General features: G+C 48.3%; 3 protein-coding genes across 9 annotated transcripts in view; 2 read left to right on the top strand and 1 right to left on the bottom strand.

Annotated features, from left to right (window-relative positions):
• SPMIP6 (sperm microtubule inner protein 6) overlaps positions 1-15,629 on the top strand; it is a 27,867-nt gene extending 12,238 nt beyond the window's left edge. For 2 of the 5 annotated variants that reach the window (XM_034406409.3, XM_034406408.3), the window contains exons 2-7: positions 2,464-2,611; positions 6,364-6,476; positions 7,885-7,960; positions 10,224-10,437; positions 14,718-14,807; positions 15,476-15,629. In XM_034406409.3, coding sequence (XP_034262300.2) covers positions 2,464-2,611; positions 6,364-6,476; positions 7,885-7,960; positions 10,224-10,437; positions 14,718-14,807; positions 15,476-15,584 — 750 coding nt within the window. In that variant the 3' untranslated portion in view covers positions 15,585-15,629. Of the gene's footprint in view, positions 1-792; positions 878-2,463; positions 2,612-6,363; positions 6,477-7,884; positions 7,961-10,223; positions 10,438-14,717; positions 14,808-15,475 lie in introns of those variants that run through there. The other 3 variants (XM_087885482.1, XM_034406410.3, XM_034406411.3) reach the window with 2 other exon arrangements.
• LOC148115013 (uncharacterized) lies at positions 11,693-25,740 on the bottom strand. Of its 2 annotated transcripts, none has more exons than XM_087885483.1 (2): positions 25,254-25,740; positions 11,693-11,930 (listed from the first exon to the last, which is right to left on the bottom strand). In XM_087885483.1, exons 1-2 carry the CDS (start codon positions 25,560-25,562, stop codon positions 11,838-11,840), a joined length of 402 nt encoding a protein of 133 aa, XP_087741609.1. In that variant the 5' UTR covers positions 25,563-25,740; the 3' UTR covers positions 11,693-11,837. The 2 variants fall into 2 exon arrangements, 1 of the variants encoding a protein (XP_087741609.1); XR_015732019.1 differs by lacking the exon at positions 11,693-11,930 and adding an exon at positions 12,097-12,182 and having other exon boundaries at positions 25,254-25,340.
• The window catches only part of LOC117658275 (alpha-galactosidase MYORG), a 37,862-nt gene continuing 36,671 nt past the window's right edge, over positions 24,926-26,116 (top strand). The window contains exon 1 of one of the 2 annotated variants that reach the window (XM_034406402.3): positions 24,926-25,105. The gene's annotated coding sequence lies outside the window, so the exon portion shown is untranslated. Of the gene's footprint in view, positions 25,106-25,705 lie in introns of those variants that run through there. The other variant, XM_034406401.3, reaches the window with a different exon arrangement.

The following is a 26,116-nucleotide window of genomic DNA, read 5'->3' as shown; positions in this document are numbered from 1 at the left end:
TTATATTTATTGAAATTAGTTTCCTTTCTTCCATACTTTATAAATAGGTTTTGTTGCTCTAGTGCATCTGGCTTCATGTTGCTCCTTGTATTCCATAACTCCACCCACTGCTCCTTCTGTTACTTCCAGCGTTATCAATTCCTCTTCAGCGGGTTTTATTGGGGCTGATGTTGCTTGAATTTCAACTTCCATATCTACATCTGTCTCCTTAAGAACTTTCTCATAGAAAGCTCTTGCCTTGTCAATTGTATTAAGCCTATATCTTTGGAATTGCCATGTTAAGCCTATTCCTTCTGGAAACAGCCATCTGTAGTTAATCCCTTTTTGCAACAAAACTTTGGTCAAGAATTGGTATTTTCTTCTTATCCCTCTCACTTTCCTTGGAATTTGTCTCATAACTGCGACTTCTTTCCCTTTGTATTCCAAAGCCTTGTCACGAGCAGCCTGAAGAATCTGTGTCTTAATTGATTTCTTAGTAAATCTTATGTGTACGTCTCCTGGAAGCTTATTATGCATCGCATATCCAGTATAAACTCGATAAATTTCATCAATTCCTTCCATCATCTTCTCTTTAGTTACTTCTACAGCCTCGGTTAGAATCGTATTCATAATCTCAGCTAGATCCTCCCCTTTTTCTTCTACGACATTCTGGAATCTTAGATAGAATTCTGCTTTGTCCGTTTCCCAGCCAATTAAGTCAGATGTTCCTTGTTTAACCTCTCCAAGTCTATTCTCGATTTCCTTCATTTTTTCTTCTTTTTGGCCATCTTTTTCCTCCAGACGAACTGTTTAGTCCTTGGTGCTCTCTGAACTTGGTTCATTTCTTGTAGACATTTTATTACCCAACTAGAGAACATCATCAATGCCAGAAGGGAGTGTAGGTTTTGCTCTCTGCTTATATATAAGTGGCTGTCCCTGTTTGATGGTTGCTTGATTAAGCTGTTGTTTACAGTTTGATTGTTGGTCTGAGTTGGTAGTCTCTGGATTGTGATAAGGTTTACTTTTTGAACAACATTCAAGAAGTAAACCAATCTATTATTAATCTTGGTGTTAATCTTTGCTCATGTCAATTGCTGATGAGGAGCTATTTTGGTCTTTTTGTTTCCTTTTTGGCTTTTCGACTGACTCTTTTGAATGGTGTGTAGATGTTGTTTATCCCTCTGTGCCTGTTGATGGCTGATTTGTCTGAGTGCCAGGCTTCCAACAATTCTCTAGTTTTAGGTTGAGAAACTATAATTCTAAGTCAGAACACATGATGAAAAGTCAGAAGACATGATCAAAACTGAGCAAACACATGGACAGAGTTCACCATAACTTCAACTAGGAAACCATGAGAATCCTAGAGCAAGTTAATCTCACAGTTCAACTCCCGAGCTACAAATATTCTCTTCCATTGGTACTTTTAGGTTCTCCAGCTGATTCCTCAGGTGCCTGGCAGGAATACCTTAGAGGAGGGGAGGGCACTTGTAGGGTAGAATTTTTTCTTTAGTAATGTTATATTCAGTTGAAACTATGGTGAAGCCTCTCCATGTGTCCTGCAATTAAAATTCCCCATGCTGGCTGAGGAATTCTGGGAGCTGAAGTCCACACATCTTAAACTTGCCATGGTTTGATAAATTCTGCACTAGACGTCCAAATGTGGAGAGAATGGGACCAGCCGGCAGGATTCTGGGAGTTGAAGTCTATAGGTCTTAAAGTTGCCAAGTTTGGAGACCCCTCTTCCAGGGGTGAAATCCAGCAGGTTCTGACAGGTTCTGGAGAACCGGTAGCGGAAATTGGAGAACTGGCAAATGCCACCTCTGGCTAGCCCCAGAGTGGCGTGGAAATGGGGATTTTGCAGTATCCTTCCCCTGGAGTGGGGTGGGAATGGAGATTTTGCAGTATCCTTCCCCTGCCATGCCCACCAAGCCACACCATGCCTACCAAGCCACGCCCACAGAACTGGTAGTAAAATAATTTGGATTTCACCACTGGATCCAGCCAGTAGAATTCTGGGAGTTGAAGTCCACACATGAGGGCAAGGGACTTCTGGGAGTTGAAGTCCACTCATCTTAAACTTGCCAGGGTTTGAGAAATGCTGGACTAGACCTCCAAATATTGAGAGAGTGGGACCAGCCGGCAGGATTCTGGGAGCTGAAGCCCACCCATCTTAAACTTGCAAAAGTTGAGACACATTGAACTCGACCTCCAAACACGGAGAGGGTGGGACCAAGCAAACAGAATTCTGGGCGTTGAAGTCCACACATAGTGGCTGGGGAATTCTGGGAGTTGAAGTCCAAGTCTATGTTAAATTTACCAAGGTTGAGCAATGTTGGGGTAGTAGAGGAGAAACAGGGTGTCCTGCCAACTCTACAATTCTAGGCGTCTACATTTCCCACTTCAGAGGTTGTCCTCACAGAAATGATTCCTCCAAGTCTCCTTCCTGATGTCAACCAACTGACTTGCTCTCCTTCCTGTCCGCAGGGTTTGACCATACCCAAAGTGGACCATCCGCTTGACCAAGCCCACCTGGAGAAGATGGTGAAAAGGGCAGTCCAGGAGTACGCCTACAAGAATACGATAGAACCAACGGCCTACCGGCCGTACAAATATTGGGTGTCCCGCGAAGAAGGTACTCAAATTGTCATCAACTCCTTTTCTTTGACCTCTGTTTACACCTGTTGTGACCTAGGCTTGCTGAGTAATTGCAATACACAATTAGTCCCAAACATACCTTTTTTATTGTAACAACTGAGAATTACGTTCATTCCCAGCTGAGTCCCAATTAGTTGCAAAACAAGTCCTTTGGAAGAAGTCCTTCGGGATAATCACCAATCTGTATCTTCTTTGACACCCTGCCAAAGGCCTTATTTGGCAAAGCCCCACGGAGTTCAGAAACAAACAAGGGATGCCGACTGGAAACAGAGTTAGCAACGTTGCTTTCCTGCAAAAGGCCCAAGTGCCTTTGTTTCTCTTTTAAGCCTTATGGGAGGGGCCAATCATCTCCTGGCTTTACTCCCGAGTCGTCCCTTTTGCTTTAGCTGCTCTTGCCTTCTGGCAGCTCTGTGTGTGCGTGCATTAGGAACAGGCTCCTCCTGTTCCTCTGCCTCTCTGCTGTCCGACTCTGGGGGCTCTGGAGTCTGTGCATCACTCCCAGATGGCCCTGGCCCCATCTCTGCTCTGACGCAGAGCCCTCATCCGGGCCTTCCCCAGCCTCCTCACTGTCCGACTCCGCTGCCAGCTCTCCACAACAACACCATGACAGAGGTAGTCCTTGACTTGCGACTATAATTGGGACCAGGATTTCGATTGTTAAGCAAAGCGGTTGTTAAGTGACTCATGGCCAGTTTTTCTATCTTTTATTGCCACGGTTGTTAAGCGAATCACTGCGATTAAGTGAATCAAGTGGTTGTTAAGTAAATCCAACTGGACTTTGCTTGTTGGAAGCCAGCTGAGAAGGTCACAAATGGGGAATTCTGGGAATTGAAGTCCACCCATCTCAAACCTTGCTGGCTGTGGAATTCTGGGAATTGAAGTCCACAGTTTGTAAAGGCCCATAGTTGTCAACCCCTTGTACCTGCAGCTCTCTGGCCCGGCCAGATGTTGGGAGTTTTCTTCCCTGGTGAGAATTCACAGCTAAAAAGGATTTCTCAGCATTTGTCAGCCCTGATGAATCTGGAGAGTTTCCAGGTGAAGCAAAGTCTATGCAGGTTCTATTATTATAGCAATTAATGAATCACGGAATCCGGATACGCCGTGCGATGAATCCATTCGATCCCAGTCTCTTCTAATTGCGGCTGACATTTCAAAGTCTGTTGTCATGAAACATTTGGGGGCGATCTTCGTCTACTTTTAGCAGCCGAAAAATGGAAAGAAACGGCTTCCTTAGCTGAAAGAGCAGAAGGAAGAACGCACAAGACATAACAACTTACAACGATTCGTTTAGTGACCGTTCCAAGTTACAACACCACTGAAAAAACCGTGACCATTTTTCACACTTTAGGACCGTTGCAGCATCCTTGTGGTCATGTGATCAAAATTTGGACGTTTGGCAACTGACTCATCTTTATGACAGTCGCAGTGTCCCGGGATCACCTGATCCCCTTTTGTGACCTTCTGACAAGCAAAGCCAGATTCACTTAACAACCATATTACCAACTTAACAACTGCAGTGACTCACTTAACAACCATGTCAAGAAAGGTCATAAAAGTTAGGGGCAAAACTCACTTAACAAGTTTCTCACCTAATAACAGAAATGTTGAACTCCATTGTGGTCATAAGTTGAGGACTACCTGTATTTAGGATGGTTGCAGCGTCCTGGGGGTCATGTGATCCTCCTTTTGCCACCTTCTGACCAGCCAAGTTAATGGGGAAGCCGGATTCACTTAACAGTCATGTGACTAACTCAACAACTGCAGTGATTGGCTTAACAACTGTGGCCAGAAAGGTCATAAGAAAGTTCAAACTCTCTTAACAACTGTCTCGCTTAGCAACTAACAGAATAACAGAGTTGGAAGAGACCTTGGAGGCCTTCTAGTCCAACCCTCTGCTCAGGCAGGAAACGGTTGGTGGTGTTTTGCCCCAGCTACGGATCCCAAAGAACACAGCACACACAAACTCTGAACAAAACTTAGTTTACTCAAATAATGCAGTTTTAGCAAATGCCGGCTGTTAATAAGCATTCTTAATAGCCTGCCAGAATTCCACAGATAAGATAGTCAGAGTCTTACTGGAGTTGGCAGAAAGCCCAGAAGCAATTTTGCAGAGAATCCGGACGCGAAGGAGAGTGAACGAAGTTGTTCCCTGCAAATTGCTTCAGTCGGCATTCCTTCTTAAATAGGCTAAGGGAGTGGCCAATTAGCCCCAAGCCTTACTCTCGAGGAGACCTCCTCCTGAGGAGCCACTTCTGCCTTTTGGCTGCTCTGCGCGCCCGTGCATTGAGAAGAGGCTCCTCCTCTTCATCTTCTTCACTTATGGGAGCTTCTGGAGGTTCTGAAGGCCCTGGCTGAATTCCCGCCTCTAGCACCACATCTTCTCCAGCCTCCTCGCTGTCCAACTCAAGCGCCAGCTGCACAGGCTGCTGGCGCAGCACCACACCAGCCTCCTCATCGTCGGGATGAGCAACAATCCGTGCAGGCCGCTGGCAAGCCACAACAGGTGGCTTGGCAGCCTGGCAGGGGATGGAACCAGGCTGCGTGAGTGGCGGGCCAGGGCATACGCACACATAGCTCCACTTATGTAAGAGAGAAGCTTTTGGGGTGCCGCTGTCACGAGTTGGGCTGCGAGCGCCGACACCCCGACTCATGTGAGCGGGGCTGCCTGCAGTAGTATGCCACAGCCAACAAGTTGTAAATTGAGAACTACCTCTATGTGCTGCGTCTTCTTGCAACCACGTTTTCCTGAAAATAAGACCCTGTCTTATATTTTTTTGAACCCTGAAATAAGCACTTGGCCTTATTGCCATGCGCTCAAAAGCCCAATTGGGCTAATTATCAGGGGATGTCTTATTTTCAGGGTGTATGCTGCGTCTTCTTGCAACTACCGTGTTTCCCCAATAATAAGACCTTGTCTTATATTTTTTTGAACCCCGAAATAAGTGCTTGGCCTTATTATTATTATCTTATTATTTTGGGGCGCATGGAGCAAGATGGGGCTCCTCTTACCATCTTACCTCATTTCCAGCTCTGCGTTTAAATATTTTTGGGGGAGGGTTTATTTTCGGGGAGGAGGCTTATTTTAGTGCATGCACTCAAAAGCCCAATTGGGCTTATTATCAGGGGAGGTCTTATTTTCGGGGAAACAGGGTATGTGCTGCGTCTTCTTGCAACTACCGTGTTTCTCCAAAAATAAAACCCTGTCTTATATATTTTTTGAACCCCGAAATAAGCGCTTGGCCTTATTTTCGGGGAGGTCTTATTATTTTGGAGCAAGATGGGGATCCTCTTGCCATCTTACCTGATTTCCAGCTCTGTCTCCCTAACCCTAACCAGAGCTAATGCAGGGACACATTTCCAAGCTGCAAAATATTTTCAGGGAGGGCTTATTTTCGGGGAAGGGCTTATTTTCGGGGAAATACAGCAGGACAACACAAAGCATTATGGAGGTGGTTGATTGAGGAATAATAGATCCCACCTCCCCCCTTTCTGCCCCCCACCGTCCCTTTGTGCCCAGAGTTTTAATCTCTTTTTATATTTTGAACTGTATATGTACTGCAACTTACCTATGGTAAGATGGACGGCCAATAATTTTAGAAACAAACAAATAAATAATTTCCCCGTCCTCAAGATCTTAGGTGCCACTCCCATCCCGTCCTTCTACCTGGGGTCTCCTGCTTCCCCCCCCTCCCCATTTCTTGAAAACCCTCCTTTCTCTTCCAAACCCAGAAAAATTCAACCCGGTGTTTGTCGGCAATGACAGATACGCAACGTGGAGGACCGGGCCGTACAACAGCGCAGCCTGGAACCGATACACCACGTACCTGCCACGGATCCCCAGGGTAAGCCACACTCATGCCAAGGCTGGTTTTCTCCAGGAGTGGGGAAGAGGTTAAGAAACAGTTGAGGATGCAGGGGGGAATCTTATCCCGGAGTGGGAGGGGGGACAGGCGATGCATAGGAAATCTCCCCACCTGGTTGTCCTTTAAGCATAGCTCCAGGTGTCCCAAAAGTGCTTTTTCAAGAGGTAACTGGACTTTGTTTTTTTCTTTGAAGACGTTTTGCTTCTTGTCAAAGGAGCTTCTTCAGCTCTGACTGGATGGTGAGGAAGGGAAGGATTGATACTCCTTGCAGACAGCTGGTCCTTTGCATCCTTTTAGAGCAGTGTTTCTCAACCTTCAGCTGGCTGGGGGATTCTGGGAGTTGAAGTCCACCCATCTTCAAGCTTCCAAGGTTGAGAAACACTGTTTTAGAGGGTCATTGAGGCCACTTGGATGTTTATCTGTAGTACTGAGGATCACCTGAGAGGTGCTCCTGGTTCCTGTAGTCTGCAGTTTTTTTCCTCTGGAAATCCATTCCTTCTCCCACACCATTCCAAGGGTCTTCATCCCAATTGTGTCGCTAAAAATCTGTAGAGATTCTCGGTCATCCAAGACATGGTTGTCCCAAAGGTGCTTTTTTCAAGAGGCAACTGGACTTTCTGGGTTTTCTTTGAAGACGTTTCGCTTCTCATCCAAGAAGCTTCTTCAGCTCTGACTGGATGGCGGTGAAGGGAAGGATTTACATTCCTTGAAGACAGCTGGTCCTTTGCATCCTTTTAGAGGGTCGTTGAGGCCACTTGGAGGTTTATCTGTGTCCTCAGCATCACCTGAGTGGTGGAAATGGCTGTGGAGCCTTCTTGGAACTGCTGGAAGGGCTGTGTTGTTGAGCTGTGTTTCCTGAAGGATGTTTCAGCAGTTCCATGAAGGCTCCACACACCCATTTACACCACTCAGGTGACCCTGAGGACACAGAGAAACCTCCAAGTGGCCTCCAAGACTCTCTAAAAGGATGCAAATGACCAGCTTGCAGGAAAGGTCGTAAGATGGAGCAAAATTGACTTAGCAACAGCCTTGCTTAGCAATGGAAATTGAGGGGCTCGGTTGTGGTCGAGGACTACCTGTATCCTGTTTTCGGACTCTGATTTAATTGCTGATATATTTTTGTTTGTAAACTACCCCGGAACTTCCTACATTTGAGGAGTGGGCTGTGCAGATTTTAACGACATCACGTTTTGAAAATGGAATCAGATGGCTGGGGCATTCTGGGAGTTGAAGTCCATCCATCTTAAAGTTGTTGAGCCTGAGAAACACCAACCTAAAATTAAGGCAGGACTCCATCACGAATTTTTTCAAGTTCGGCTCTGGAGCTATTGCCGTCCGTCTTCTTTCCAGCAGAAACGGACTTACCTGTTGCACATTTGCCTTTCAGGAGGCTGGCATGGAAGCCATTCTGCGTGGGATGCCGATGGAGTACCCTCCGAAGCCTGAGCGACTCAACAATTACGGTACCTGAAGCTTCCCTCTCTCACCCCAATATAGGCATAAGACAGCTACCCAATCTGGGCTACAAGGTGCTCTCTGAGCTTCGCTGTTTTCTTGCAGACGTTTCATGACCCAACTAGGGAACATCATCAGTGCTAGAAGGGGGGAGGAGGAGGAGGACTGTGGGATCCTTGATGCTTTCTGAGCTTGGTTATTTTCTTTCAGACGTTTCATGACCCAACTAGCTGACATCATCAGTGCCAAAAGGGAGTGGGGTTTGCTCTCTGTTGATATATACAAGCCCCTTCTAGCAGTGATAATGTTACCTAGTTGGGTCATGAAACGTCTGCAAGAAAACAACCAAACTCTAAAAGAACCAAGGATCCCACAATCTGTTGTGACTCCGACCCCCGAGGCCGACTTATCGGAGGGAGAAGGCTCCGAACATGAAGGAGAGGAGTTGGCCAGGCCTCCCCCTCCAGGAGCCTCCTCTCTGGCAATGCCTCAGGTGTCTCCCAAAGGAGAAGAGCTTGGCCAGGAGCCAGGTATCTCCTCGCAGTCGGACAGTGACGGAGATAAGTCTTGGCTGGATCCACGCCAGCGTCGGAGAGACAGGCGCACGCAGCAGAAAAGGAGGCGTTCCAGAGATTAAGCTGAGTCACTGGACCACACCCCACAGGGGATAAAAGGGGGTGAGGTGGCCATTCAGACTCTGTGACGGACAAAACTAAACTACTAGCGAGTCACATTGTATTTTTGAAACAACGTTATCTGCCTTGGATTTAATACGGACTGGACTTGACAATTCTTGAACTGTGTGTATCTTGTTTGGGTTTATCTGTCGGAGGAACAACCCCTCCCTCTATGAGTAAAGTTCTTGGCAAGCAGCTACTGGGTTGCTGCCAATCCTCTTATCGAAATAATTTGTTGTCTGCCAGTTTTATTTAACCCCTGGCTATCTGTTTGTGTGCGTGTGTGAGACGGGGACAGAACACAATCCTCCTCCCCATCCCCATCCCATTCCCCTCTCCTCCTTTTCAACCCTCAGCTATAAATATTCTCCTTTATTGGCAATCTGAAAACATACAGTAGTTGTGAAGTCCTGAGCCTTCAGATTTGGTGAATTTTAGGGGATAGGAGGCTAAAATATATGAAGAACAGCTGCAAGAATTTGGTATGTCTAGTTTAGGGGGTTGCCCCAAAGAAGAGGGGGTCCATCTATTCTCCAAAGCACCTGAAGGCTGGACAAGAAACAACGGATGGAAACTAATCAAGGAGAGAAGCCACTTGGAATTCTTGACAGTGAGAAGAATTAGCCGGTGGAACAGCTTGCCACCAGAGGTTGTGGATGCTCCATCACTGGAGGTTCATAAGAAGAGACTGGACAACCATTTGCCTGAAATGATATAGGGCAGTGATGGCTAAACTTTTTGCCGTCGCGTGCCAAAAGTGGGGGGAACACGGGGGGGGGGTGTCGTGCGCGTGTGTGCCCACACCCATAATTCAATGCGTCCCATCCCCCCGCACGCATGCACACGTGACCCCCCCCCCGTGCTCCCCCTGCTTTCGGCATGCGATGGCATGGTCGGCCCGGTAGGCCTGTTTTTCATCCTCCCCAGGCTCCAGGGGCTTTCTAGGAGCCTGGGGAGGGTGAAAACAGCCTTCCCCACCCCCAAGGGGCCCTCCAGAGGCCAGAAACAGCCTGTTTCCTGACTTCCAGTGGGCCCGGAAGGCCCGAAAATCAGCTGGCCAGCCTGTGCATGTGCGCTGGAGCTGAGCTAGGGCAACGCTCGCGTGCCCACAGATATGGCTCCGCGTGCCACCTGTGGCACGCGTGCCATAGGTTCGCCCTCACGGATAGAGGGTTTCCTCCTTGAGCAGGGGGTTGGACTAGAAGACCTCCAAGGTCCCTTCCAACTCTGTTGTCCTGTTATTCTGAATGTTGAGTTCTCCAATTCTGCATTCCGAGAAGGGGTGCTTCCTGAGTCAATCGATCAGAATAGAACTGGAATGGGGCCTTGGAGGTCTTCTAGTCCAACCCCCTGCTCTAGCAGGAGACCCAGCCTGTGCCATTTGAGACACCTGACAGTTCAGTCTCTTCTTAAAAACCTCCAGTGATGAAGCGCCCCCAACTTCTGGTGGCAAGCGGTTCCACCGGTTAATTGTCCTCACTGTTAGGAAGTTCCTCCTTAATTCCAGGTTGGTTCTTGAACCCGCTGCCGATGGACCGAGCATCTCTCAGCTCTGCCCTCTAGCCGTCCTCTCTTTCTGACCTCTTTTCTCCAGAACGGGAAGTCGTGGTCAACATGTTGAACAGCTTGTCTCGGAAGCAGCTTCCGTACGTCCAGCATCAATACTCCATCCCGGGCCGGATGCCCTACCAAGGCTACTACAGTCCTTGCACCGGCCGCCATTACTGCTTGCGTGGAATGGACTACTGCGTGGACGGAGCCCCCTCTACCGAGAGGCAGATCAGCCAGCTAGTTGAGAAGATTGTAAGGTTCGGAGGGTTTGGTCCTGCAGCCTCTCTTCCTCCAACTCCTCCTGGGGGGGTCTTTTGGGGGTGGGCTCAGGGGCTCAGACAGACCAGTCGGGGCACAAGATATAGGTTTCCTGGGGTCGAGGCAGGATGCCACCCTGGAGTTGGAGTTAGGGTCCTTAACGTGGAGACTTCAAGCTGGAGAGCAACCAACTTTGGTGAAGTTCTCTCTTGATCTTCTTGAGGTGTCCTCCAAAGACAGGGGTCTCCAGACTTGATCATGCTGGCTGAGGAATTCTGGGAGTTGAAGTCCACAAGTCTTAAAGCTGCCAAGTTTGGAGACCCGGTCTTTAAGGTCCCAGGGCAGTTTTTTCTTGACTTCAGCAATGTTATGACGGACAGACGTGCTGGCTGGGGAATTCTGGGACATGTTAAGGCATGCTGGCTGGGGAATTCTGGGAGTTGAAGTCCACTCATGTTAAGGCATGCTGGCTGGGGAATTCTGGGAGTTGACTCAGTAGAATTCTGGGACTTGAAGTCCATCAGTAAAATCTACCTATCTTAAAGCATGCTGGCTGGGGAATTCTGGGACTTGAGGCCCATCAGTCTTAAATCATGCAGGCTGGGGAACTCTGGGAATTAAAATCCACCCATCTTAAAGCATGCAGGCTGGGGAATTCTGGGACTTGAAGTCCCTCAGTCTTAAATCATGCAGGCTGGGGAATTCTGGGAATTAAAATCCACCCATCTTAAAGCATGCAGGCTGGGGAATTCTGGGACTTGAAGTCCCTCAGTAAAATCCACCCATCTTAAAGCATGCTGGCTGGGGAATTCTGGGACTTGAAGTCCACCACTCTTAAAACATGCTGGCTGAAGACTTCTAGGTTGATGTCCACCCATCTTAAAGTTGCTGAGGTTGAGAAATGCTGGTCCAGAGCACCACCAGTCCTCCTGGTCTTCTTTCTTCAGAATTATTTTTCGTCCCACTGCCTGAAAATGTTTTCACGGACAGTGGGGGTCAGCATTGTACTTCCATTGACGGAAGGGGGAGAAAATTCCTGCTACAGAAGCCCGGATTTCAAATAGCCAGTTCTTCCTGGGATGAGAGCTTCTTCTGATGGTTTTTTCCCCATTTGAGGGTTGGGGGAAGAGGAGGAGGAGGGGGAGAGGGAGGGGGAGGGGGGAGTGGTGGTGCATTGAATCTTCTAAGTTGCTTCATAAGCAAATTTTGTAAAATGGTTCATCGCAATGGTTACGGTTTCCATCTCCAGATGCCAGTTGACCCATCAAAGGTTTTAGGAGAACGTCCACATGGAGGCAAAAGAAGCTTCAGGAGTGAATCCATAATTTTAATGGCTAAATAGCAACCATTTGTATTTTAACTAGAATATTAATGCAGTAGGTCGGAGATTTCATTAGGATCATGTTGGCTGGGGGATTTTGGGAATTGAAGTCCACCCATCTTGGAATTTGCGAAGATTGAAGAACAGGGCTGTATAATGTCGTCTTTCCCCCTACAGAGAGGGTGGGGGGATGGAAACAGAAAGAGAGAGGGAGAGGGAGAGAAAAAAAAGAGAGAGAGAGACAGGGACAGGGAGATGGAGAGAAAGAGAGATGGAAAGACAGATAGAAAGGGAAAGAGAGAGATGGAACTAGAGAGAGAGAGATGTAGAGAGAGGGGGGAGACAGATGGAGAAAGAGAGAGACGGATCAAGAGAGAGATGGGGAGAGAGAATCAAAGATGGAGAGCGAGAGCGAGAGGGAGACTGCAATGAAGAGGGGGAGAGAGAGAGATGGGAGAGACAAAGAGAGGGGCAGAAAGATGGAGATAGACAGAGACACAGACAGAGGGAGAAAAAAAGAGAGAGACAGAGACAGAGAGAGATGGAGAGAGAGAAAAAGAGATGGAAAGAGAAAGAAATGGAAAGAGAGAGATGTAGAGACACAGAGAGAGACGGATAGAGAGAGAAAGAGATGGAGTGAGAAAGAGAGAGACAGAGAAATTGAGAAAGAGAGAGGCAAAGATGGAGAGAGATGGAGAGAGAGAAAGAAATGGGTAGAGAGAAAGAGAGAGATGGGGAGAGAGAGAGAGAGAATGACTTGCATTAGTACTTGAGGGGAAAAAACCCATCAGTGGGGACTTAAACATACAAATGTCAATTTTCTTTTCATCAATGCCACAGAAACAGGTGGACATTCTCTGTGTTTAGCTTGTCCCTAAGTTCAAAAATGTAGGTTAAATTAAAAATTAACTTCAAAGTCTACATTTCAGAGCTGATAAGTTAACTCTGTCAGCTAGCCCATCGGTTCCAAAGTCTGTTATCGTGCCTGTCTAAGCTGGACATGCCTTACCAAGGACGGGACCAGAGGAAGGAAATACTAGAATGGCCATAAAGGGATTAGATATTCTGACATTCTGGGAAGAAGGCGGAATGCCATCTTGTCAGTCAGTTTTTGGGAGCGTGACAAGATTCAGCAATACTTCAGGAAGGCATTCGATAAAGTAGACCACAACCGACTTCTTGGTAAAATAGGAAAATGTGATGTGGGAGAGACAGCAACTCTGTTGATAGGTCGTCCTCAATTTACAACAGTTCATTAACTGACCACTCAAAGTTATAACGGCCCTGGAAAGAGGGACTTATGACCATTTTTCACACTTACGACCTTTGTAGCATCCCCATGATCCTGTGATCCAAATTCAGATGCTCGGCAACTGGTTCATACTTATGACTGTGGCTGTGTCCCAGGGCCACGTGATCCCCTTTGGCGACCTTCTGACAAGCAAAGTCCACGGGGAAGCCAGATTCACATAACGACCATGTGACTCACTTAACAACTGCAGTGATTCGCTTAATAACTGCGCCAAGAAAAGTCGTAAAATGAGGCAAAGCTCACTTAACAAATGTCTTACCTAACGACAGAAATGTTGGGGTCGATTGTGGTCATAAGTCGAGGGCTACCTGTATCTTGATTCATGCTTTTTTATATATAGTGGGAGGGGCCCCACAAAGGCAAAAATGTATGGGGCCCTCAAAAGTCACCATCTGGCCCTGGAGTTGCAAAACACGGCTTCGTATGTCTACGGAGGTTCTCAGACATCCAGGTCCTGGGGCTTTTTTTCCCAAGAGGCAACTGGAAATAGTTGGCACAGCTTTGTGCCCACTTCAAAGATTCACAGCTAGTTCCATGGGACAGTGGAACTGTCAGGAAATGGCTATTGTCTAACTAGTTGGTCAGGCAATATATAAACTATCAATACATGTTTGTCAAAAGGTATTTTATTGCTTTAAGACTGTATTGCATCATCCTGTATCCTGATTGGCTAAGCTCTGTAGCCAATGTACTTAAAGGGAAACTTGAATCATGGCTTGTGGACACACCATTTTATCTGCTTATTGGCTGTTATTTTCTACCTGTTCCCTCTGTATGATCACTGTTCGATCACTGCTACTTGTTGCTTTCTACTATTTATTGAATGTTTTAATACTGAACTTGGTCCTGTTTGAAACTCAAGAAGAACTGTTTTATTGTGTAATGACAACAACTGGTAAGAAGACCTTGTACTTGGAATATCCCTGAATATCCCTGAATACCCCTTTTAACTATCGCCTTAGCTGTGTATGACTTGGATTGTTATTGGACTTGGCTTTACTTTTTTCTAAAAAGTAGAAGACTACCACAACTCAGTGTGTCAGTATATTAACTGTGGTTATTCACTCTCACCGCTTTCATGTACATACTCAAGGGGTACTCTGCTCAATAACCCATTATGAGCCAAGAATATCCTTAACAGGAACCGCTTGCCACCAGAAGTTGTGGCTGCTCCATCACTGGAGGTTTCTGAGAAGAGATTGGACAGTCACTTGTCTGAAATGGTAGAGGGTCTCTTGCTTGAGCAAGGGGTTGGACTAGAAGACCTCCAAGGTCCCTTCCAGCTCTATTCTGATGGATTGATTGAAAAGATACCAGTTGGCAAAGCACTAATGAGATTCTTAACTAACTATGGTAAATAACCAACTAACTAGCTGGATAGCTAGCAAACTAACCAAGGAGTGAAGCAACTTGGAACTAAGGAGAAATTTCCTATCGGTGAGAACAATTAACCAGCGGAACAGCTTGCCACCAGAAGCAGTAGATGCTCCATCACTGGAGGGTTTTGAGAAGATATAGGACAGTCACTTGTCTGAAATGGTATAGGGCGTCTCCTGCTTGAGCAGTGGCTCCCAGCGGAGTACGCAGCACTGTGTCTAGTCTAGTGACGCTTCTAATGATGCTCTCTCCCTCCTCTTGTCTTCCAGGAGTTTCCCATACTACGACCACCAGGAGGATATGATGCTCAGTGCACGATTGCCAAGCCTGCCGCCATATTTCCCGTATATGAACCTTAAGTAAGGAAATCCAAACATTGAAAAAAACCTGCCCTATGTAATTAAATGCAGTGGTCCCCAACTGGCCGGGGGGGGGAGGAAATGTTTGTGTGGGGGGGGGCAGGCGCATACACACACACGCAGCTCCATTTGCACAAGCACCGGGCATTCAAAACACGCGCGTGGAGCTGGACAAGAAACAATGGACGGAAAGTAATCAAGGAGAGAATTAAGGAGAAACTTCCTGGCAGGGAGGCCAATTAACCAGTGGAACAGCTTGCCACCAGAAGTTGTGGGTGCTCCATCACTGGAGGTTTCTAAGAAGAGACTGGACAGCCACTTGTCTGAAATGACAGGGTCTCCTGCTTGGGCAGGGGGCTGGACTAGAAGACCTCCAAGGTCCCTTCCAACTCTGTTATTCTGTTAATTAATCACTGGAATGGCTTGCCTCCAGAAACTGTGGGTGCTCCATCACTGGAGGATTTTAAAGAAGAGATTGGACAACCGTTTGTCTGAAATGGTGGACGGTTTGGTGCCTGAGCAGGGGGTTGGACTAGAAGACCTCTGAGGTCCCTTCCAATTCTGTGATTCTGATGACTTAGATCCCTCGGAGTCAAGAATGTTGGAATGTCCTGGCGTGATGGAGGTTTGGAGATGTTTTCTGCTAATTCTCTTTTCTCTCCTTGCAGGTGGGACACGAGTCATTTTAAGAGGTCTGGAGGGCCGGAGAGGGACAGCTATATAATTCATCCTGAGTTTGTTTCAGAGGCTTATCCCACTCCGCCATGTTGGTATTAAGAGAGTCGAGAGAGACTGCCATTAAAAAGTGCCACTGGTGACGAATTATGCCGTGGGCTTGGTTGAATTCTCCTTTCCCCACCGACACCATCACCAAAAAGGCCCTCTAACCAAAGAAACGTGTTTTATGTGGGCTCCCTGAGCTTGGTGCTTTTCTTGCAGACGTTTCATGACCCAACTAAATAATACCATCAGTCCTAGAAGAGAGTGGGGATTGCTCTCTGTTTATGTACAAGGGGTTTGCTCTATCAGCTTTGGTGAGAGTATTCCCGTTGGTTCCTTGATTGGACTGTTGTCTTATCTGACAATAATTCAATCAAGGAACAAGCACGACTTAACAACTAGTTGGGTCATGAAATGTCTGCAAGAAAACAACCAAGCTCAGAGAGTAGCAAGGAATCCATAGTCCTTCCTCCTCCTCCTCCTCCTCCTCCTCCATCATTCCCTTCCAGAACTGATGATATTACCTAGTTGGGTCATGAAACGTCTGCAAGAAAAACAACCAAGCTTAGAGTCCCAAGGAATCCATAGTCCTCCCTCTATCTCCTCCTCCTCCTCCTCCTCTTCTCTGCCAACCCCATTCCCTTCCAGTACTGATGATATTACCTAGTTGGGTCATGAAACGTCTGCAAGAAAAACAACCAAGCTCAGAGAATACCAAAGACTCCATAGTCCTTCCTCCTCCTCCTCTCTGCCAACCCCCACTCCTTTCTAGCACTGATGATGTTACCTAGCTGGGTCATGAAACGTCTTGAAGCTCACAGAGCAGCAAGGTCCCCACTTCAAGCCTGAGCTACAAAGATTCTCTTCTGTTGAAAAGTCTTTTTCTAGCAAGCGGGATGGGGTGGGGGCTCTCCTCTCCCAGGACCCACCCTGGCCTTCACCTCTTGGAAAACAGGATGCAATTTAAGTGGGATTTTGCATCTCGGAGCCCCAGAACACCACTTAATCCCTGTTTTTAAGGTTTAGAGACAGTTGGAAAATCGTGAATTGCCCCTCTCTCTCTCTGTTTGTTTTCCCTGTTTATTTTTTTCCCCTTAAAAACCCTCTTTATCTTTAAAACAGGCCCTAAAGAAATGCAACTCTCGAGGCACGATAGGAGGTCATAAAGAGATTGCAATTTCAGGACCCGATAAAAGAAAAAAAAAAAATCTACTTAACGCACACTGATAAAAGCCATAAAGACGGTTGGAAACGAAACGGGTTGGTCTAAAGGTTGTTAAAAACACAGCACGGAAGGAAGGGCGGTTCAGAGGACTCGGCAGGGTGTTTCTGTGTGTTTGTGTGTAAGGAAAAGCTTTTGATGCGTGTAGCAATCTATGCAAGACGATCTCCCCATCAAGCCACCTTCAGGGTCATGAAAGATCTAAGAGGATTATAAAAAGAGCACTGCACACACACAAACACAAGCACTTTTTGTGTGTATGTGTGTGGTTTTTTTAGTGCCTTCCAGTCAGTGTTGACTCCTGGCAATGGCCTCCGCAGTTTTCTTGGCAAAGTTGTTTTGGGAAGTGGTTTCGCAATTTGGCCTTCCTTCCAAGGGCTGAGAAATGAAGGGCTGGCTTGCCTGCTTATTTACTTGTTTAAGTGCAATTATTGTTTGCTTTATTTCTTCTTGCAAGGGCTTTGAGGCTTCGGTCAAAGCCTGAATGTAAACAGGGGATTAAAAACCCCTACCCAAATTTTATTTATTTATTTGTTGTTTGTTTGTTTGTTTGTTTATTATTTATTTATTTATTTATTTATTTATTTATTTATTTATTTATTTATTTATTTATTTATTGGTTCGATTTATATGCCACCCTTCTCCGGAGACTCAGGGCAGCTTACAATGCGTTAAGCAATAGCCTTCATACTTTTGTATATACCTGCTTAGTAGGGCTTTCGCTCCCCACCCCAAGCGGTGTTCTTTTTTTATACAAAATCAGCTTATTGCCCCCACAAACCGGGTCCTCATTTTACCTACCTTGAAAGGATGGAAGGCTGAGTCAACCTTGAGCCTGATGAGATTCGAACTCGCAGTAATTGCAGGCAGCTCGTGCTACTTAACAGCACTTTAGTCTGCTGTGCCACCAAGGCTCTTCTAAATAACACTTGCAACCCAGAGGGCCGTGATGGCGAACTTATGGCACCCGTGCCACAGGTGGCACACAGAGCCATATCTGTGGGCATGCGAACATTGCCCTAGCTCAGCTCCAGCATGCATGATTTTCTGCCCTTCTGGGCCCTCCAGAAGTTGAGAAACAGGTTGTTCCCAGCCTCCGGAGGGCCTCCAGGGAGGTGGGGAAGGCAGTTTTTGCCCTCCCCAGGCTCCTAGAAAGCCTCTGGAGCCTGGGGAGGACGAAAAACAGGCCTTCCGGGCTACCGGAAGTTGAGAAACAGGTTGTTCCCAGCCTCCGGAGGGCCTCCAGGGAGGTGGGGAAGGCAGTTTTCGCCCTCCCCAGGCTCCTAGAAAGCCTCTGGAGCCTGGGGAGGATGAAAAACAGGCCTTCCGGGCTACCGGAAGTCGAGAAACAGGTTGTTCCCAGCCTCCGGAGGGCCTCCAGGGAGGTGGGGAAGACAGTTTTCGCCCTCCCCAGGCTCCTAGAAAGCCTCTGGAGCCTGGGGAGGGCGAAAAACAGGCCTTCCGGGCTACCGGAAGTTGAGAAACAGGTTGTTCCCAGCCTCCGGAGGGCCTCCAGGGAGGTGGGGAAGGCAGTTTTCGCCCTCCCCAGGCTCCTAGAAAGCCTATGGAGCCTGGGGAGGACGAAAAACAGGCCTTCTGGGCTACCGGAAGTCGAGAAACAGGTTGTTCCCAGCCTCCGGAGGGCCTCCAGGGAGGTGGGGAAGGCAGTTTTCGCCCTCCCCAGGCTCCTAGAAAGCCTCTGGAGCCTGGGGAGGGCGAAAAACAGGCCTTCCGGGCTACCGGAAGTCGAGAAACAGGTTGTTCCCAGCCTCCGGAGGGCCTCCAGGGAGGTGGGGAAGGCAGTTTTCGCCCTCCCCAGGCTCCTAGAAAGCCTCTGGAGCCTGGGGAGGACGAAAAACAGGCCTTCCGGGCTACCGGAAGTCGAGAAACAGGTCGTTTCCAGCCTCCGGAGGGCCTCCAGGGAGGTGGGGAAGGCAGTTTTCGCCCTCCCCAGGCTCCTAGAAAGCCTCTGGAGCCTGGGGAGGGCGAAAAACAGGCCTTCCGGGCTACCGGAAGTTGAGAAACAGGTTGTTCCCAGCCTCCGGAGGGCCTCCAGGGAGGTGGGGAAGGCAGTTTTCGCCCTCCCCAGGCTCCTAGAAAGCCTCTGGAGCCTGGGGAGGACGAAAAACAGGCCTTCCGGGCTACCGGAAGTCGAGAAACAGGTCGTTTCCAGCCTCCGGAGGGCCTCCAGGGAGGTGGGGAAGGCAGTTTTCGCCCTCCCCAGGCTCCTAGAAAGCCTCTGGAGCCTGGGGAGGACGAAAAACAGGCCTTCCGGGCTACCGGAAGTCGAGAAACAGGTTGTTCCCAGCCTCCGGAGGGCCTCCAGGGAGGTGGGGAAGACAGTTTTCGCCCTCCCCAGGCTCCTAGAAAGCCTCTGGAGCCTGGGGAGGGCGAAAAACAGGCCTTCCGGGCTACCGGAAGTCGAGAAACAGGTTGTTCCCAGCCTCCGGAGGGCCTCCAGGGAGGTGGGGAAGGCAGTTTTCGCCCTCCCCAGGCTCCTAGAAAGCCTCTGGAGCCTGGGGAGGACGAAAAACAGGCCTTCCGGGCTACCGGAAGTCGAGAAACAGGTTGTTCCCAGCCTCCGGAGGGCCTCCAGGGAGGTGGGGAAGGCAGTTTTCGCCCTCCCCAGGCTCCTAGAAAGCCTCTGGAGCCTGGGGAGGGCGAAAAACAGGCCTTCCGGGCTACCGGAAGTCGAGAAACAGGTTGTTCCCAGCCTCCGCAGGGCCTCCAGGGAGGTGGGGAAGGCAGTTTTCGCCCTCCCCAGGCTCCTAGAAAGCCTCTGGAGCCTGGGGAGGACGAAAAACAGGCCTTCCGGGCTACCGGAAGTCGAGAAACAGGTCGTTTCCAGCCTCCGGAGGGCCTCCAGGGAGGTGGGGAAGGCAGTTTTCGCCCTCCCCAGGCTCCTAGAAAGCCTCTGGAGCCTGGGGAGGGCGAAAAACAGGCCTTCCGGGCTACCGGAAGTTGAGAAACAGGTTGTTCTCAGCCTCCGGAGGGCCTCCAGGGAGGTGGGGAAGGCAGTTTTCGCCCTCCCCAGGCTCCTAGAAAGCCTCTGGAGCCTGGGGAGGACGAAAAACAGGCCTTCCGGGCTACCGGAAGTCGAGAAACAGGTCGTTTCCAGCCTCCGGAGGGCCTCCAGGGAGGTGGGGAAGGCAGTTTTCGCCTTCCCCAGGCTCCTAGAAAGCCTCTGGAGCCTGGGGAGGGCGAAAAACAGGCCTTCCGGGCTACCGGAAGTTGAGAAACAGGTTGTTCCCAGCCTCCGGAGGGCCTCCAGGGAGGTGGGGAAGGCAGTTTTCGCCCTCCCCAGGCTCCTAGAAAGCCTCTGGAGCCTGGGGAGGACGAAAAACAGGCCTTCCGGGCTACCGGAAGTCGAGAAACAGGTCGTTTCCAGCCTCCGGAGGGCCTCCAGGGAGGTGGGGAAGGCAGTTTTCGCCCTCCCCAGGCTCCTAGAAAGCCTCTGGAGCCTGGGGAGGACGAAAAACAGGCCTTCCGGGCTACCGGAAGTCGAGAAACAGGTCGTTTCCAGCCTCCGGAGGGCCTCCAGGGAGGTGGGGAAGGCAGTTTTCGCCCTCCCCAGGCTCACCGTGCCATCGCGTGCCAAAAGCAGGGGGAGGCGGGGGGGGCAGGGCACATTGAATTATGGGTGTGGGCACGGACACGTGCAAACCCCCCGTGCTGCCCCCGCTTTTGGCACGTGAAGGCCAAAAGGTTCGCCATCACTGCCATAGGGTATTAATAAACACCCTGGCTGTCAATCAGAAGGCGCCTTCCCTGACTAAGTGCGGTTTTATTTTTAAGAGGCCCCAGCTTGGCTTTTCTGATTTTGGGCTACCGTGAACGAAGGCAGCTCTCCCCCCTCCTACTTGATCCTGCAAAACTGCTATCAACTGTGTCCTTAGCAGCAGCAGCAGCAGCTCCCACCACATCCTAGAACAGATGTTCTTGGCAAACCCTGAATCCTGGTGGGGAAAAAATCAAGGGTTTGCTAACATATGAATAAAGTTCAGCGCGCACATCCCAGGACCAGCGCGTGGAAAATGCCAAGAGCCAGGCATGAAAACCATGGAGTTGTTTTTGTTAAGGCAAATCTTCGATCGGATGGATGAGGTTTGCCAGACACTCTTGGGTGCACGTGTGTGTATGCGTGGGCACATGTGCGTGCATTTAAAATGAAATGGTTTGTTTATGAAAAGTAGTTGAGGAATCAAGATAAACCTGCCTTCTTCCTTCCTTTCTCTTTTTCTTTCTTTCTTTCTCTTTCTTCTTTTTCTCTTTTCTTTTCTTTTCCTTTCTTTCTTCCCTCCCTCCCTTTCTTTTTTCTTTCTTCTCCCTCCCTTCCTTCTTTTTTTCTTTTTCTTTCTCTCTTTCTTCCCTCCCTCCCTTTTTTTTCTTTTCTTCCTTTCTTTCTTCCCTCCCTCCTTTTTTCTTTTCTCCCTTCCTTCCTTCCTTTCTTTCTTTCTTTCTTTCTTCCCTCCCTTTTTTTCTTTTTCTTTTCTTCCTTCCTTTTTTCTTTCTTTCCTTTATTTATTTATTTATTTGAATTTGTATACCGCCCTTCTCCCTGAGGACTCAGGGCGGTGAACAGCCAAGTAAAAACATCAAGTACAAATATTAAAATACAGTTAAAATATACATATATAAATTTGGCCCCATTAATTAAAAACAATAAACAAAACACTTAAAAACACTTAAAAAATTTCTTTTCTTCCTTTCTTCCCTCCCTCCCTCTTTTTTCTTTTCTTCCTTCCTTTTTTTCTTCCCTTCCTCTCTCCCTCCCTCTTTTACTTTCTTTTTTTTTCTCTCTTTCCTCCTTCCTTCCCCTCCCTCCCTCCTTTCCTTTCTTTCTCTTTCTTTCTTTCTTTTTCTTTCTCTTTCTCTCTCTCTCTCTCTCTCTCTTTCTTTCTTTTTCATTTATTTGCATGGCACCTTTATTATCATTTTTTTAATAAATAACTCACTATCTCCTGGTGATTGCCTGAAAGTCACACAGCTGGATTTCATGACTGAGGCGGCACTAGAACTCAGAGTCTGCTGGTGGTTGGCCTGAAGTCACCCAACTGACCTTCATGCCTAAGGCAGGACTAGAACTCACCATCTCCTGGTAATTGGTCCGTCCAAAATCACCCAGCTGGCCATCATGGCTAAGGCAGGACTAGAACTTCCTGTCTCCTGCTTTTTAGCCAGGTACCTTAATACCAAGACCAAACTGACATTCTACGTCTATCTTCCACTTCTCCAGTTCCCGGCACAGACTTTAGTGAAGTCTGAAGTTTTTCCTAAACTGCAGGTGGGCTGGGAAGCTGCCATTTTTAGAAGCACCCATATCCCTGGCACCATGGTGGCTCTCACGGGTAGCTTTGTTTCCTTCCCCTCAATCTGCTTTTTCCTTTGCATCTTTGTTTGCCTCTGGACCAGCGTTTTCCACCCTTGGCAATGCTAAGACACATGGGCTTCAGTTCCCAGAATTCCCCAGCCAGCAAGCTTTAAGATATTTGGCCTTCGGCTCACAGAATCACCCACTCACCAAGCTTTATGAAATATGGACTTCAATTCCCAGAATTCCCTAGCCAACATGTTTTAAGATGAGCGAACGGGGGGGGGGGTTTCTGGGAGTTGGAGTCCACGTGTCTTCAAGTTGCCAAAGTTGGGCAACCCTTCTGCTTGAGCAGGGGGGCTGGACTAGATGACCTCTAAGGCCCCTTTCAGCTCATTCATTCATTCGTTCCTCTGGATCATGGTTTTTCCTGTGCAGGGAAAAACACTTTTTATTGGGCTGCTTTCTCTATTTTCTGCCGGCTGCACAGTTTCCAAAACAGACATAATCTACCGTTCTCCTTTACCTGTATCCAGGTTGCACCTTTATAGGTAACTCCACTGGGCTAACCCTGGAGAAAAAAGTTCAAAGAGAAGACAAGGAAGGCAGCTACTCACAGGATAGTGGGAAAGTAACAGGCCGCCTCTGTGCCCCCCCACATGCTTTGGAAAAGGCTCTCCCCCAATGCATACCTGGCCCATTTAAACTCTATTATTCCTGCATGTCTTTAAATCTGATTTATTCTGAGCAATCGTTGCCCTTTATTCATGGATTTTGGTTACTGGTTTTGTTCTTTTTTTAAAAAAAATAATAATCAGACAGGGACTTCCTGGAATGGGGCTGTGAAAAGCTCACCCCCTCCTCCTAGAAGAATGAAATATTTTGGGAACTATTAAAAAAGCAGAATATTATATTTCCCTGAAGGAGAAATGGAGAAACGTGTTTTTAGAGGCAGAAAGCAGCCCCCAAGTCCTTAATAGCCCACCACTTAAAGAGATAAAGAGCTCATTGAAAGAGGAAGCCAACTCTCCAGATGGCTCTATTCATAAGCAAAGCAAAGACTACAGACAGAAATCCATTCAAGACAGGATATTTCAAAACTCTTTGGCAGAATTAGTTTAGAACACCCAAAATCCAGCACAGGACGAAAGCCAACACAAGCCCCCTTCGTTGCACAATCCCCGGGACAGTTCAGAGTTCAAAGTCACAGAAACCTATAAAGAGCCATTCGCTCATTCAAACATTTGCTCAGCTGACCCAGAACTGCACACTGTCTCTATGGTTCTGTTCAATAAACCATCTTTACAATCAGCCCCCATGTTGTTTCCAGCGTCTCTCTCCCAAATTGGACCTGGACATTTCTTCCAACAGGGCAATTAATAAAAACGCTTTAAATCAGAGGTATCCAACTTTGGCTATTTTAAGACCTGTGGACTTCAACTCCCAGAATCCACAGGTCTTAAAAGTTGCTTAGGTTGGACATTCCTGCCTTAAATAATCCACTTTTAGGGCTGATGACATTTTAACTCCTTTTTGGTCTTTCTTTCTTTCTTTCTTTCTTTCTTTTTTTTTCTTTCTTTCTTTCTTTCTTTCTTTCTTTCTTTCTTTCTTTCTTTCTTTCTTTCTTTCTTTCTTTCTTTCTTTCTTTCTTTCTTTCTTTCTCCCTCCCTCCCTCCCTCCCTCCCTCCCTCCCTCCCTCCCTCCACAGGTCTTAAAAGTTGCTTAGGTTGGACATTCCTGCCTTAAATAATCCACTTTTAGGGCTGATGACATTTTAACTCCTTTTTGGTCTTTCTTTCTCTCTCTCTCTCTCTCTCTCTTTCTTTCTTTCTTTCTTTCTTTCTTTCTTTCTTTCTTTCTTTCTTTCTTCTTTCTTTCTTTCTTTCTTTCTTTCTTTCTTTCTTTCTTTCTTTCTTCTTTCTTTCTTTCTTTCTTTCTTTCTTTCTTTCTCTCTCCCTCCCTCCCTCCCTCCCTCCCTCCCTCCACAGGTCTTAAAAGTTGCTTAGGTTGGACATTCCTGCCTTAAATAATCCACTTTTAGGGCTGATGACATTTTAACTCCTTTTTGGTCTTTCTTTCTCTCTCTCTCTTTCTTTCTTTCTTTCTTTCTTTCTTTCTTTCTTTCTTTCTTTCTTTCTTTCTTTCTCCCTCCCTCCCTCCCTCCCTCCCTCCCTCCCTCCCTCCCTCCACAGGTCTTAAAAGTTGCTTAGGTTGGACATTCCTGCCTTAAATAATCCACTTTTAGGGCTGATGACATTTTAACTCCTTTTTGGTCTTTCTTTCTTTCTTTCTTTCTTTCTTTCTTTCTTTCTTTCTTTCTTTCTTTCTTTCTTTCTCCCTCCCTCCCTCCCTCCCTCCCTCCCTCCCTCCCTCCACAGGTCTTAAAAGTTGCTTAGGTTGGACATTCCTGCCTTAAATAATCCACTTTTAGGGCTGATGACATTTTAACTCCTTCTTTCTTTCCTTCTTTCTTTCTCTTTCTTTCTTTCTTTCTTTCTCCCTCCCTCCCTCCCTCCCTCCACAGTTCTTAAAAGTTGCTTAGGTTGGATATTCCTGCCTTAAATAATCCACTTTTAGAGTTGATGACATTTTAACTCCTTCTTTCTTTCTTTATTTCCTTCCTTTTCTTTTTTTTTTCTTTTCTTTTTTTTCTTTTCTTTTTTCTTTTTCTTTCTTTTCTTTCTTTCTTTCTTTCTTTTTCTTTCTTTCTCTCTCTACCTCTCTCTCTCCCTCCTTCCCTCTTTCCTTCCTCCCTCCCTTTATTCTTCCTTCCTTCCTCCCTCCCTCCCTCTTTCTCTTTCTTTTTTTTTCTTTTTTTTTTTTGGATTTCCACATTGCACAACTCCACCCGCCCAATCTCCCCGCAAGCCACACACGGCCATTTCCTCTTCGGAGAGGGACATTTTACCTACTTTTTGCAACCGACAAACCTCGGTCCTCGACTCACCCGGGAAAAGTTCAAGCGGCATTCAGACGACCCTGGGTGACCCGAAGTTTCTTTAGCACGTGTGAAGTGAACACGGGCCGGGAGGCCATAAAAGGCGGGTAAGCTTGCAACGATGCCTCGGGTGGATCTCCAAACCTCCGAGTGTTTGGATCACCTCGGGATTGCATTAATTAATCCGGGATTGATTGATTGATTGATTGATTTTGGAGGGGAGGGGGGCAAATACAGCGAATCGGATGCAATTACCTGGCGGGGAGGTATGTAGACAAACTGGGTTTGAACCTTTGGATCGTTCAAGCTTGGACCGGACCCGCTGGAGGGGCTCTTGCTTCTCTCAAAAGCTGGGGAGAGGCGCCCCACTTTCAGGACGGCTTTCACAGGCGCCTTTTTGGGGGACACCCCCCCGTCCCCCCGTTCCCCATCCCCAGTCGGGTAGAGGGTGCTGGAAAGGAAGCCCCAGGTTTTCCCGGCTGGGCAAGGTAAGCCCTTGCGAGTGAAGCTTTTCCTGCCCTGCCGGCGCCAGGTAGACTGCTCCTGCCTCTGGAGGCTCCGCATCGGGGGCGGGGAGGGGGAGGGAGAGGTGGGGGCGGCGGTCTCGTCCGGCAACTGAGTTGCGGGAGCACGAAAGCAAACCCCCGAGTTCCCCGGCAGGGCGAGATCCGTTCAGCTTTTCCTGCCCTGCCGGCGCCAGGTAGACTGCTCCTGCCTCTGGAGGCTCCGCATCGGGGGGGGGGAAAGAGGCGGTCTCGGGCAGCAGCTGAGTCGCGGAGCCTCGGGCAGCTCCCCCCCCCCCGCCGCGAACTACAACTCCCAGAGTCCTTTTCCTTCCCTCCCTCCCTCCCCCCCCACCTCCGCGCCTCTCGCACCTGAAGAGCAGCCCCGCCTGCAGCGCCTCCGAGCCCCCCCCCCGCCTCCCCAGATGCCGCCCCTGCCTCCCGGGCCCGCGAGCGCCCCTTGGCCGAGCTGGGGAGGGTCCCGCTGCGGCCCCGCCTGCAGCCGCCTCCGCCTCCTCGTCCTCCGCCTCGCCTGGACCAGCTCCGGCTCCGGCCGCGGGTAAACAAGCCGGAGCCCCGCTCACCTGCGGCCGCCAGCAAGGGCGCCCCAGCCAG

Source organism: Pantherophis guttatus, chromosome 2 (assembly GCF_059756535.1).
Source record: "Pantherophis guttatus breed Tessera chromosome 2, ASM5975653v1, whole genome shotgun sequence".
NCBI classification, from domain to species: Eukaryota; Metazoa; Chordata; class Lepidosauria; order Squamata; family Colubridae; genus Pantherophis; species Pantherophis guttatus.
The sequence above is the reverse complement of the archived record's forward strand: the minus strand, read 5'-3'. Positions and strand labels throughout refer to the sequence as shown.